This window comes from Motacilla alba, chromosome 13, assembly GCF_015832195.1.
Source record: "Motacilla alba alba isolate MOTALB_02 chromosome 13, Motacilla_alba_V1.0_pri, whole genome shotgun sequence".
NCBI lineage: Eukaryota > Metazoa > Chordata > Aves > Passeriformes > Motacillidae > Motacilla > Motacilla alba.
Window position 1 is genome coordinate 13,461,401 of NC_052028.1, and position 13,249 is coordinate 13,474,649.

The window sequence follows — 13,249 nt, forward strand, 5'->3', positions numbered from 1 at the left end:
CTTTAAAGCTTGACTTTTGGAAGGCATGCTTCTTTTCCAGTTTCTGTATTTGTTTCAGTATTATCTTTTCTCCACTGTTACAGAATTAAGTGGTGGTTGCTAATATTTTCCTGAAGAAGAAATGAAAAATCCTATTAAGCAGCAGCAGCCTTTCCTCTTAGTTCAGTAATTGAACAGAGGGAGGTGTCACCAGCAAGTGCAGCCACTGGATATTCTTTCAAAGCAGTAGTTTTTTGTCTGGTGCCTTAATTCTTTTAAATGTTTGAGTCAGGAAAAATTGCCAAAATTTAAATTATGACTAGCATACTCCTCCCTCCCACACAGTACAGATTATTGATAGTGGATATAGCTGGTTCCATAGGTAGTAGCCTTGCAGACTTTCTTATTCTGTTCATTTGTTTAGCACACCTCAGCACTCTCTGTCCATCATCCTGTCTTCTCTCCCTGAAGAACTACAGACATGAGCAATTTTGGGTAGTATTACAGTTTGGGGGGAACACTAGCTGGAAACCAATTATTGCTTAAGTGTGGCCATGTGAGAGTTTGTACAGAAAGAACATGATATCTACAATTGCCATGCTATTTTCTTGTAATGAATTTATACTGTATTGCTAAATCTTGCTCATCACACATGCTGTAGTACTTTAGTTGCTCTGTCTCTGTTAGGGCAGCTGTGATTTAAATATTTTATCAGAACTAGAGAAATTCTTAAAACCAGGCTACCGTATGGATGCAAGTTGGTCTTTGTGGTAGTGTTCTCTTGCTATAAATTCTTTTGATGTTTGTAAAGTTTTGCCCCAGCTGGATATGCTATTTTCTCCATCCTAGAAACTGCAAGTAAAGAAAAAAAGCAGAGATACAGTGAATAAACAAGTTTTGCAATAAAGGGGTATTTTTAGCTGGCTATTTCATATTGTTTCTCCTTGGTCAAACCTTTTCCATGGTTTGAGAGGGTTAGCAATGCAATTTATTCATTTTTCTCCAAGGGAGAGGCTTCATTTAATATGTGCTCTCCATGATACCCTGTTAAAATATTAGGCAATAAAATCCTTGACTGTACAGTAGTTGCAGTTATAATTTCCCCCAGGTAGAGGAAACTCTGTAATTTATTGTTGTTCAAGTTTGTACGGGTTGGCGTGGTTGTGGCAGTGTAAAAAGATCTGCTTTGCTCCAGCCTGTGTGTTTGTTGGTGTCCCAGCTGCCCTCCCTGAGCAGCATCTCGTTCCTAAAACTGCTTCATTCCAGACATGCACATCACTCTCCCACAGGGGAGCTCACACTGTTGCCTCCTGGGATATGAATTTTGTAATTCGCTGCATACAAACATCAGTGCCAGCAACCCTGAGGAAGACACTCATGGTGTTGAATCCACAGTGCAAGAACCTGCTTGGTGGCTTCCTATCTGTCTAGAGTCTAAAATGCAAAACATTCAGCGAACTCTGTGTTACTAGAGATGATCTCCCTAGTCTGGGTGTCAAAATAAGCTGAAGATGTAAGAAATCCCTGGGGAAGCCTGAGAAAGTGGCTTTCCTCAACCTGAAAATTAAGGGGTGAGAACCTGAATTCCTTCCCCTTCCCCTTCCCCTTCCCCTTCCCCTTCCCCTTCCCCTTCCCCTTCCCCTTCCCCTTCCCCTTCCCCTTCCCCTTCCCCTTCCCCTTCCCCTTCCCCTTCCCTTCCCATCCCATCCCTTCCCACACAGATACTTGGGATAATTGTTAGGGATGTGGCAGCTGGAGAACCTTACTTCAGCTTCACTTTCTTGGGCAAGATTAGTGTGCAGGAAGGGGAAAGGCAAACATTTCCCCTTTCCCTTTTTTGTCTTTGGTTGGAAGGAATGATTTTACTTGAAATGATTTTTTTATTTTTTTTAAACTAAACCTCTGAGAAGTCATATTGCATCTTCCAAACAAACTGCTGAACTCAACTGCTTTTGCCAAATGCATGCAGAATTTTCCCCTCAGGATCCTTCGAGGCCCTGGAGTGCCTGCCTTGCAAAACCTGGGGCAGTGAGCAGAGTCACTCCAGAGTGATTTCCACAGGATCCCTTCAGCCAGCGTGCTTACGTGTATTTATAAGTACACTCACACACATTTAGCACATCAGATTCTCTCTTGGTCTGTTACTGCGCACACCAGGCGGAAGGAAAAATAACCAAGGTATCCAAAGAGCTGCTGCCCAGCTGGTAAACTCTGAAAAAACCCTAAAACCTCCAAGAAGCACAGACAGAAGCAGTTTTTATCACTGGCTTTCCTGGCCCTGCATACACGTGGTTGTCTCTTTGTGATCATTTCAGATGCCTCAGGAACAGTACCCGCACCGGAGCACCATGCAGACCTCGGAAGGACCCCAGGTATACAAAGTGGGGATTTATGGCTGGAGGAAGAGGTGCCTCTATTTCTTTGTGCTGCTCCTAATGATTTTAATCCTGGTGAACCTTGCTATGACCATCTGGATTCTGAAGGTTATGAACTTCACAATTGTAAGTAGGGGTTACCCTGGAAGGTCTGGGGAAGATGAGGGAGGGTGCTGGTCTTTCTTCTGAGCATGACTTCAGATAAAGCTTCAATAATGGGGTCTTTCATTGCCATGGTCAGTCTTATAGAGAGGAACAAATTTACCCAATGATCATCTCTTTCTGCTGGATATTGCCAAGCTGAGGAATCAGCGCAGCGCTGCAAATCATGTTCCTCCTATCTGCTGTATATGTATATATACATGTATTTATGTAAACAATACACACCGCCCATCCCCAGTTTTCAATTATAAAGTGTTTTAAAATTAATGAAATCATTATTTTGAACTTGGATGTGGAATGGGTTTGAGCTTTTCTCTTAGACTTTTTCTGCTTTTCTCTGTGACCAGGAAGACAAGAATCTTGATTTGCTTTTTTTCTTTGGGAAAATTCATGTTGATGTAGTTCTGGAAGCATCATGAAATAAAATAAAATTTACAGGGTATCTCCCTGGCTGTGGTATTTAGGTGGAGCATGTCCTTACCCTTGCATTGCTGTGCTTGGTGTACATCAGTCCTGGAGCAGCTCCCCCTTGCTGCACAGACTCCCTGGCCAGGGTTAGCTTCCCACTTCCAGGGCTTGTGAGCCTTTATGTATGGCACATCCTTGTTTTTCACTAGATAATTTGACTAAGCAGAGTGAAGATGAAGTTATCAGTCACCTCTTCTTCAAGTTAGTCATAGCCACCTTGCTCAGATGAGATTATTCATTTTAAGATTGTTTGAGTCTTCAGGAGAAACCAAGTCTGAGGCTTTAATCCTGGTTTTACTTTCTGAGGGAGCTGTAAAGCTGCACTTCCCTAGAGAACTTTCAAGGACCTTCCCAGCCAGGCTCTGTTATGGGCAGCATGTTTGAAGTCTTTTTGGCTTTTTTTTCTCTGCTTTGGTCTTGTGCAGTCCCAAACAGCTGTGGCCAGCATTATGCCATTAATGGGCCATGAGAAGTTGAATAAACAACCTCTGGCTTCCTGTACCCAGCAGATAAAATGCTGTGTCAGGGGAACGTGCAGCGTTCATTTTCTCTAACCAGGTTGTTGTCAAGGTGTGCAGAAGATTGCAGTGCCTGTGTGCATAGGGAGCAGGCAATTATAAAGCAGTAATGCACAAAAAGCTCCTGTGAGTGGGCAAAGAGTGGCCAAAGTGGAGCAATTAATGCTTAACCAGAGCAGCTGTTTAATCTTGTGAAATGGATGCTGTTTTGGTACCCATTTCCTGCTGAACCATGGTTTTTAGATTAATGGAGCTGAGACATAGGTATTTCTGAGGTGGTGGAGGAGTTGATCATTGAACATACAAGCAGTGCTGTGGGTATCAACCTGATAACAAAATAAAAGGATTTCCAACTATCACTTTTCAGGAATACAGCTTTATTTCTTTCTAATAACACAGCATCAGTCCCATGCATTTTTGCTGATTGGTGGTGGTCAGTCAGCTCTCTACAGATTGCTTGGGAAGTCAGGTGAACATCTGTGCTCTTTCTCCATCACTGCCCTCTCATGATGCACTGCATTTTGCAGGTGCTGAAGTGCCACATCCTAGGGATGTGTGCAGAAACCTCCCATTTCCAGCAGCTCTGTCCCCCCCACTAGGGTACACTCTGGCTTTTGGAGGCATGCACTGATCTTCAATTTCTTGTCTGATTCTGTTTCCTTACTTGCCCTCGGATTACTGGGGATTATTCCAGGTAAAGTATGTTTGTGTATGGCTTAGTTAATCCATATCTGCTAATGCTAGTGGATCATGAACAGCATTTGGTGATAAAAACCCAGGTGGTGCTACTGAGTCCTGCAGTGGGAGCAGCTTTATGGTTGTAGGCATGGCCACACTAGTCAGGGTGAGTGTTTCTGGCACAGCCAGTTGGAAATAAATACAAGAACTGGGCATGTAAAATGTGAGTCTTGCCCCAGTATGCACCCATTCATCTCCTGATCTCCTGCTGCTCCTGCAGCCTTGCCAGCTGCTTTGGATCCTGCTCTGCAATCCCTCCTGCACCATTCCCTGAGGCTGAGAAAACCACTTGGCTAAGTGAGTTTTTAGAGGCAGACTTTTATCTCTAAATAACAAACGTAGGAAAATTATCAAATGAGCAGATGCAAATATGGCAAAATCTTTCATTTGTTCCTGCTCTGAAAAGAGGAGCTGAGAGTCCTTCAGAGTGGGGGCAGAGGAGTGATCTGAGTAGTCAATAAGCAATAGCTGCTGCTTAACAGGTCTGAGTTACCCCAGTGCTTGCAGGGCAGAAAGGAGAGAAAGGTTTGTGTTTCTGTTCTTCTGGAAAATGTAATATTTCTAGCATCTTCCTACCCCTGAGCTCTCCTTCCAGAACCTGAGTCTGTTCAACTCCAGAGAACAGTCCTGGTGCTTACCAGAATTTAATGATGCTCATTATAGCCAATAACTGCTCACAGTATTTTAATGAGCACAGCAAACCTGTTCAGGAAAACTCAGGGGTGTTTTAAATGCTGATAGTGGGGAGTGGAGAAGGGGGAAGGAGATGAAGCAAGAAAATCTCAGGATAAAAAAAAACCTCCTCATGCTTGGTGTAGCAGCATCCATCCACTCCACTTCCTTTTCCAGCCCTGGCCTCCCTTTCTCTGCCCTCTGCCTGCCCTCCTGGAAATCAAGCCATAAACTTCCAATCAGTGGCTGTTAACAAGCAAGCATCACTAATTTATTCTAGGTTTTGCTTTTATTTTATTGTCCAAGGGTTAAACAAATGTATATGTGGCTGTCAAAGCAGTGTCACAGCTCTGTGGGGACAGCTGGTCACTGTCTGCTCTGTCCTCTGGCACAATCATTCATTTCTCATGTACTGTTTGATACTCAATTTGTTTTAAATGCCTTTATCCAGCACAGGCTGTATAAAAAACAGGCCTAGAGGGGACCTCAGATGTCACCTGCCTATCCCACAGCTGGTTCCCATGGCCAGGTCCATTTGCTGTGCATCAGGGCTGAGCTGCTCTGGGGCTGCAGGAAGCTCTGGGCAGGCTGCTGCCTCCAAACCTTGCTTGGATTTTTAAGGCAAACCACGGAATGTATCTGGACCAAAGCCACCAATTTGGTTGAGACCCAAATATACCCCGAAGGTGGCCTAACCTAATGGAGGCAGAAACCACCATCCAGCACTCGACTTTCCAGTGATACTTGGGTTCAGAGTGCCCTGCTTCATTCACATCTTGGACAAGGCTGGTATTAAGGCTGTGGTTTGCACATACTGGGCTTGGGGAAGAGCTGTTACTGCCTGTGGGTTGTGTGTGTGACTGAACACTCAGTCTGCAGGTCCCACAGAGCCACAGCTGCATCCTGCAGTCACACCAATGTGGCAGAGGCCTCGCCTGCAGCTGTGGTGGGCTCAGCCTCCAGCTGTGGTGATCATAATGTCCAGCTGTGGCAGTCTAAACCTCCAGCTGTGCTGCTCTAAACCTCCAGCTGTGGCAGGCTCAACCTTGGCTGAGGTGGGCACAGCCCCTGCATGGGTTTGTAGGTCCCAATTTAATTATTAAGCTGGAATGAGAGCTCTTAACAACTTCCTGGTCCCCCTGCAGTAGCAGCCAGTGATGCAGCATTGCCCGTGACTGTGCACATCAGCACATGGATATTTTATGCTGCACACCAGTGATGTGCTGGGGATCTCTGTTTCACCTATTACTAGTGAGCTTAAAGCATTTTTTAAAAAGCTTCCTGTTGTATTAGTTTCTGGATATTACAAGAAAAGATGTGCTTACATAAACACAGGAAACCAATATCCTTATTTTAAGCAGTCCAAAGCTAGAAAGCTCTGATAATGGGCAATGACAGTGCACTGACCTCTTTCCACAGGGGTAGCACACAATGCCTGGTATTTTAAATGGTGTTAGGAGTCTGAAGCACTATCCATTAGTACCCCTTTATAGCCTGTTAGGCAGCAGGCAGAGCTTTAAACAGGAGTGATGAGGACTGTGTCCTGTTGTGGCTGCATTTAAATGTCACACACCCACCTACTTGTCTGCCCATCAAGCCACAGAGGACCTTTTGCTTTTCCTTTGATCTTCCCCTGCTCCTGTTGCTTGTTATGGATTTTATTTTACTGGGGCAGGAGCTGTTTGCATATGTAGTCCTACATACTGGCAGGCCCTACTAGACTTTAAACTGTAATAAATAGGAAATAATATTTTCCCCCAATCAGTCTGCAAGGCTTGAAATTCCTGGAGAGCTGTCTTCTAAGAATCATCCAAAGTAAAGGCTTCAGATTAGTTTTGTAAACAAAATATTCTGCAACTTGGTATTCTCATGGAGTGCCTCCAGGAGCCAAACTTTACATGTTCCTCCAGACTGGGAGAGCACCATCCCTGGAGATGTTCACAGATGTGCAGCTGTGCTAGTTAGGGACGTTAGGGACAGAGTTTAGGGTGAACTTGGCAGTACTGGGTTAGTGGTTGGACTCAATGATCTTAGAGGTCTTTTCTGACCTAAATAATTCTGTGACTGCATGTGCTGCTTCCAGGCCTGTGCAGGCTGTTTGTGCCATCTGTGTGTGCAGCTCCAAGGAGATGCAGAGTGGAATGGACAGGCAGTGACCCCCTCCTTCCACCTTCCATGGGGCACGGAGAGGGGGATCTTCCCCTCCTGGCCCAGTCAGGCTCAGCCTGGGGGTCCCTGACCATGGCCCTGCCACCTCTGGGTTCTGCTTCCATAACCACACGAGGTTTGCACCCTTTAGCATGAAGTTCAGCCATATTTTATTATTTTAATTGAACAGGGACAAAATTACTTCAATTGTTAAGTTTTTCCCCTTTTTTTTTTTTTGCCTCAGGCTGCATTCATAGCTGAAGGGGTCTGGTTTAGCAACATTGAATGAAATGTTGGCAATTTAGAGAGACAAAATGCTGCTGTGGATGGCACAAATGCTAAATATCATTATTATCTTGCTTTCTTTATTAAAAGCTGCTAGGAAAAATGAGCTTTTAAAATTTGGTTATGAACAGTTATTTCCAATACAATTACTCCCTCTTGTGTGTAAACTACCTGCCACATTTCAATTACAGGAAAACAGTGGGGTAATAACACAGCAGTAAAGATGGATTAGAGTTAGGAAAGCTCATTGCCCTAGCTGGCAGGATTCTTCTATTAATGATTTAAAGGAACAGACTTTGTTGTAATTTATTTTTTTTTAAATCAGAGGTTGGCTCAGAAGAAAATGACTGTTCTGTTTATGTTCCCTTTTCATGATTTCTCTGGGGTCTCCGAGGTGCAATGGTAGGGCCAACATGGGAAGGAACTCTGATCAGCTTTTCAGCTTCTGCTGGTGCAGCTGTAATCAGTCAGCTAAAATTGGCTGGAGTTAGCATTAATATTACTATATCCTTATTAAGGAAAGAGTGAAGTTTTTTTTTCTCCCCCTCTCCCCCTTGCACACAAGCCTTACAGAATTGTGCACTTTCCCATCCTAATTCATGTTGCTCTTTCTGTAGAACAAGTAATTGTTCTGAGACTGCATGCACGACCCAAGAGCTTTGTGTATTTCCCTCCTTTCCTCGTTCACATGGACCGCATCTTCTGATATAAAGATGTTAATTTTGCAGTGGCCTGACAACACCAGCAGTGCTGTGAGTGATTGTATTATTAAGTGAAGAAGTTCCTATGGGTGAAAACCTTCCTGGCTGGAATTTAGCAGGAATCTTGGCACTGACATCAGTGGATCAAGCCCTTCACTGTAATGCTTTTTATTTGCAGTTTTCTTTACAGCAACTTCTAATTTCTTTCCTCTAGGTTGAGGATAAAATATGCTGTGCTTTTCTTTTTAGACATCCGAATTTCATTCCTGGAGGGTTTCTGTTTCTGCATGAAAAGCAACTGGGATTACTTATCTTTTTAAAAGATACATATAGTACTTTTTGCCTTCACTCATTTGGAGTTTAGAATAATACAGTCAGTTTAAATAGGATATTGTGTGAAGCTATTGAAAGTTTGACCCCTTCATTGCTGCATCCTCCAGGGCATCAAGGATTTGGTAGTGGTGACTTGTTGAGTTAAAGTGCATCAGTTTCTTCTAGTGTTACACCTTTGAAACATTGATCTCTCATAATATTTCATTTTTATTATCCTAATAACTACATTTTCTCAGCCAGTACAAGCACATAAGGCTTTCTTCATCCTTGTTACTGAAAAGTGATGAAAGGTCCCCATAATTTTTACCTCTCTGTCTCTACTCTCTGCTGAACCATTGAGTTTTTAGAGGCCTGCCATGGCATTGGATATGCTGACAGATTATGCTGTGGGAGCCAAAGGAATAGTGAAATATTAAATGTTCTACTCGTGCCACTAACCCAAGCTGCATGTGCTGCAATCACTTGGGTAACTCTTGGGGTTTTTTCTTTGACAATTCCTCAAGGCAGTCTGTGGTATAGAGAGTATTAGGATGGCAGATGGCCCTTTCCCCTCAAATATTTTGTGTTGGGTTTTACAAAGAACTGAGGTTTATGTGACAGTGCTTCCATCTTGATGGACAGGATTCCAGCTCTCAGTTCTCAGATGTTTCTGAGCCACTGTTCATACTCAAGTCATCTGAACAGAGCTGTGCATCCAGGAGAAAGAAATATCTCAAACATATTTAGTTACTGCATTTTTCAGAGGCAGAACAAAGAAGTTTTATTTATGGGTATCTCTACTGTGATAGAAGCTGCTGCATAAATTCTGTGCTTACCACTCACCAGGAGTGAAAGGTGTTACAAATGTCCCCACAGCAGAGAAATGTTTTATTGGTGCTGTTTTCCTGCTGGACACCAGAGAATTTAGCCCTGACGTGCAGATACTCCAGGACATGTCCCTTGGTTATTAGTACTCCTGATTTGGAGGAAACTCAGCAGTGCCCATCTCCTCACACCTGCAGTTCAGGGCACGTGTGCAGGCAAGCCATCATCTGCCAGGCTTGCTGTATGGGCCATGCTGAGGCTCAGTAACTGGTCTTGTGAATAACCACAGCAGGAAAATACCTGATTGCATTAAAAATACACGATGGCTTTGTTTGATGTCTCCAAGAACAGAGGGATACAAATAGGTGGGGAAGGGAGGAGAGTGGCAGGGATTTGGGTGGTTTGCAGTGGGAGGTTGATCATTTGGTTTTTGGACTAACCCTCCATTTCCAGGCATTTCTGCCTGTGAGAAGAGAGGGCCCTGTGTGCTGGTGCCCCAGGTCCCTGCTGTGATGGGGAGAGCACCATGGGGAGGGTTAACAGCCCAGGAGGAGCTGCTCAGTGTGAGGTGGAACAGCAAGGAGGGCATGGGTGGGCTGTGCAGGGGGTGAGTCATAAACTCTTGATCCCAGATCCTCCCTCCTGCCACCTCCCTCCAAAGGAGATTGTTCTCAGCTTCTTTCATCTGAAGAAATAAGATATTTCATATTAGCATTCATCTCAGTGCCAACAAAAGATCTTCAGACTAGCAGTTCTGAAGCAGAGAGAGATTTGTCTCTTAGAGAACATGTAAAAGGTATTATTATAAATGTGCAAAAGAACAAAAACAAGCTCTCTGCTAAAATGTCGATAATCAGTGAGTCCTTACAACCTGATCCTTCCCCATATTCTCACAGTGCAGGAGCAGAAATGATTTAATTTGGGAATCCACACAGAAATGACGTGCCATGCTGAGCCATAGAGTCAGTCTGCTGCTGCTGCTTCTCTTGTTCCTTGAGCTCTTTTTTTTCTTTCTAAGCCTCCCAACATCCCTCCTGAACTCTCTGCACAGCAGAGAGCAGTGGCCTTCCAGGCTTTCAAAACCTAGCAGCCACTGCTGGAACAAAAATACAATTCCTCTGAAGCACCTGTTCTGCATGGCTGCCTTCAGGCTGAGGTGCTGCTTGGAGTAGCCTCCATGCCTCCTTCCTCTTGTCCTGGAACTGCAAAGCCATCAGCTTTTCAAAAAAGCTTTCTTGGCATTCTGAGCCCCTGCTGTTGGAGCATAACTGTGGAAAGGGAAGGGAGGTGGCTTTCTCTTAGAACTGTAAATGGCTGAGGAAAGTCTGAAATACTGAGGAGCAGAAATCTTCCTGTGCTTTGGGTGAAGCTGGGTCCTGCCTGCTCAGTGGGATGAGCTCGTGTTTGGCTAAACAAAAAGAGAAGTGCCCTATTCTTCCCACAGTTGTGCATTTACTTTATTTACCTTCTGCAAGTGTCTTCTGCTGTGATGACTGAGGGATTTGAGGCCAGAAGTGCAGCCCTGTGCTGTGCACAGTCTGTCTGTCCCCTCGTGCAGGGGGGGGAATATTATCCCTGTATTAGCTCTTCTGCACTCGCATGCCTCATTTGATAGATGCATCTAAAATACATGCTGCCATTTCCTGGGCCTGTTCTTCCAGAGCTCTGCCGTGGAGATGAGCTTGAGTTTATCAAATTCATCATAGTTTGAGTTTTAGTTCTGGCCATTTCCACTTCAATTGCATCTTCCCCTGAACCCGTCCTGCCTCCGCTGCCATGGCCAACAGCAAGATGGACTGAGGTAATTATTTGTGTTTTGGCCTGTTTCTGAGGGACTGCACTCCTGTGCACTTGCATGAAGGACAGCCTGTTAGCACTGAAATGATGTGGTTGCAGCCAGACTCAGAGAAGAGGAATAGATTCACACAGGTAATTCAGCCTTAACCTCTTGAGTTCTCATTACTTTGTGTCCACCCAGTGCTGCTGCCCACCTCTTTCCAAATGAGATCCAGTAACTAAAAGAGAAATTACGGCAATTTTCTATATGAAATTTGTGATTATTTGCATTTAATTAAAGGCTTCTCTTGGGAAAATGAAGGGCAGCTTAACCTCAGAGAAGCCTCTACATCTCCAGTAATTGCTTCTAATTGAAGTGCTTTGAGTTTCCATCCCACCACAAGAGAAGGAAAAAAACCCAAACCCTCAAACCTGAAAAGTTCACTCCCACACATAGGGTCCCTGAAAATTATTTTATCCTTGTGCAGTTAAGGTGCCTGAGGGTCCTCACAAATGATTCTTCAGTGTGGGCTAACCAGCTAAAATTAAAGTTTCATTACTGCAAAGGCTGGTTTGTGGTGTGCTGATGGGAAATCCAAGGCACAGTGTGTATTCTGAGCTGCTGTGCTGACAGACACAGATGCAGGGCTGCAGGTGCACATCTTTTGCCTAAGTGCTCCTGGTGGTTTCTGCTTTTGTACAGGTTTTTTGGTTTTTTTTACTTCCAATAGTGTTTTGCTTATTATTGGCTAAACCTTTCTGGCTCAGTGTGTCCTGTGAAACACAGGAGAGGCTTTTCCTCAGCTGGAGGTGTGCAGAGCTAATCAGCAGGAGAGCTTTTTGGACACTTCCCTGCATCCCCACCTGTGTGAGTTAGTTTTTGATGCTGCTGTAAGTGTATCCTTCTCATGCCAGCTCCATTCCCTGGTCATCCTGGCACATGGAGCATGTCCCTATAGCAGGGGTGGCATTTTATAAACCACCCATCCCTGGCACAGGCATTTGGAACCAGCCCTGCCCTGCCCAGGGGCTGTGGTGCCCAGGTCAGTGGTACTGGGGGCTGTGGGATGCCTGAGGGTCCCCCGTCTGGGGAGAGGAGCATGTCACCTCATGATAAAGCCACCACCTCAACTCAAGCAGCACTTCCATGACACAAATTCTGCCTAATTACAGCTATCAGCATTTCCCTGCAGCTCCTGGCAGTGATGTCTCTGCTTGCACCCTTCGGTGCTGTTAAATCCCACCTTGTGTTGTGGGTCCAAACCTGACATAAATCAAAGTTTGTATGTTGTAGCAGCAGGCATGGCCATTTTCTGCTGTTTATTCTTTCCACTGAAGATACCAAAGTCGAGAAGCATGAGAGTGTTCTGCTCTCCTGTGTTCTCATCTTGTTCATTAATGCCTGGTATCTCACAAGTCGGCAGGAATGTGCATCTGATTTCTGCTCTTTATTTTCCCCAAGACTCTCTTTAGTTTACATTGAAACAAAAAAATCTCTAGATGGACTGAAATCTTTTAGAGTGACCTCTGAGATGGCCATGGGTGAATTGTCAGAAATGGGAGCATCGATGTCTTTTTCCCTGAAGTTGCAGGTGCAGGTAAACACATGAAAACATTTGTGACCTGCCTCTATTAACTTCTTAGCAAGCAAACATGCTTGGAAAAGTGTACCTCTTCATTTGAAGAATAAGAAAAAAAATGTTTTAATTCTTCCTGCAGAGTCCTGAAGTACTTGTCTTTCGTGTAGGTGCAAGTCATATAGACGTGTGTAGGTGCTGATTTTGATTCAGGTTATTTAATAGGGTGGTATTGTTTCTGACAACAAATATTAATCTTTCAAAACAAGACATTAGAGAATTTTGTTCTAGGAAACAAGGAAATCAAATGCCTTTTATATAGTCTTTATTTTCTCTAGTATAGTAGAAAGGGAATTCCTGCTAGTTACATATTTGTTCACAAAAACCACTTCTGAATCAAGCACTTATTTACAGGGAGATGTCATCAACAGAGGCTGATGGAAGGCTTGCAGCAATGCCTTGAGCCTTGTGAAGGGGAGGGAATTCAGCCTGAGCAGCTGATGGCTGAGTTGTGGAAATACCAGGTGGATTTACAGAAAACTGCTTTGTCTAGAAGGGAGAACAATTCACTTCACCAGCAGGTATAGATTGAAAGGCAAATTTCATCTTTATTTGAAGTTTCCTATTGACCAAAGATATTTGTCTTTGTTGGTATGATAAAGGATTCAGCCTTGTGCTTTGCCCAAGAAGCAGGCTGGATGTTAGAAAGCTGA

General features: G+C 44.1%; 1 protein-coding gene across 14 annotated transcripts in view; it reads left to right on the forward strand.

Annotated features, from left to right (window-relative positions):
- SGCD (sarcoglycan delta) overlaps positions 1–13,249 on the forward strand; it is a 308,234-nt gene that overhangs the window by 186,795 nt on the left and 108,190 nt on the right. For 11 of the 14 annotated variants that reach the window (XM_038150509.1, XM_038150498.1, XM_038150503.1 and 8 more), the window contains one exon: positions 2,295–2,480. In XM_038150509.1, coding sequence (XP_038006437.1) covers positions 2,295–2,480 — 186 coding nt within the window. The remainder of the gene's footprint in view (positions 1–2,294; positions 2,481–13,249) is intronic. The other 3 variants (XM_038150510.1, XM_038150512.1, XM_038150511.1) reach the window with 1 other exon arrangement.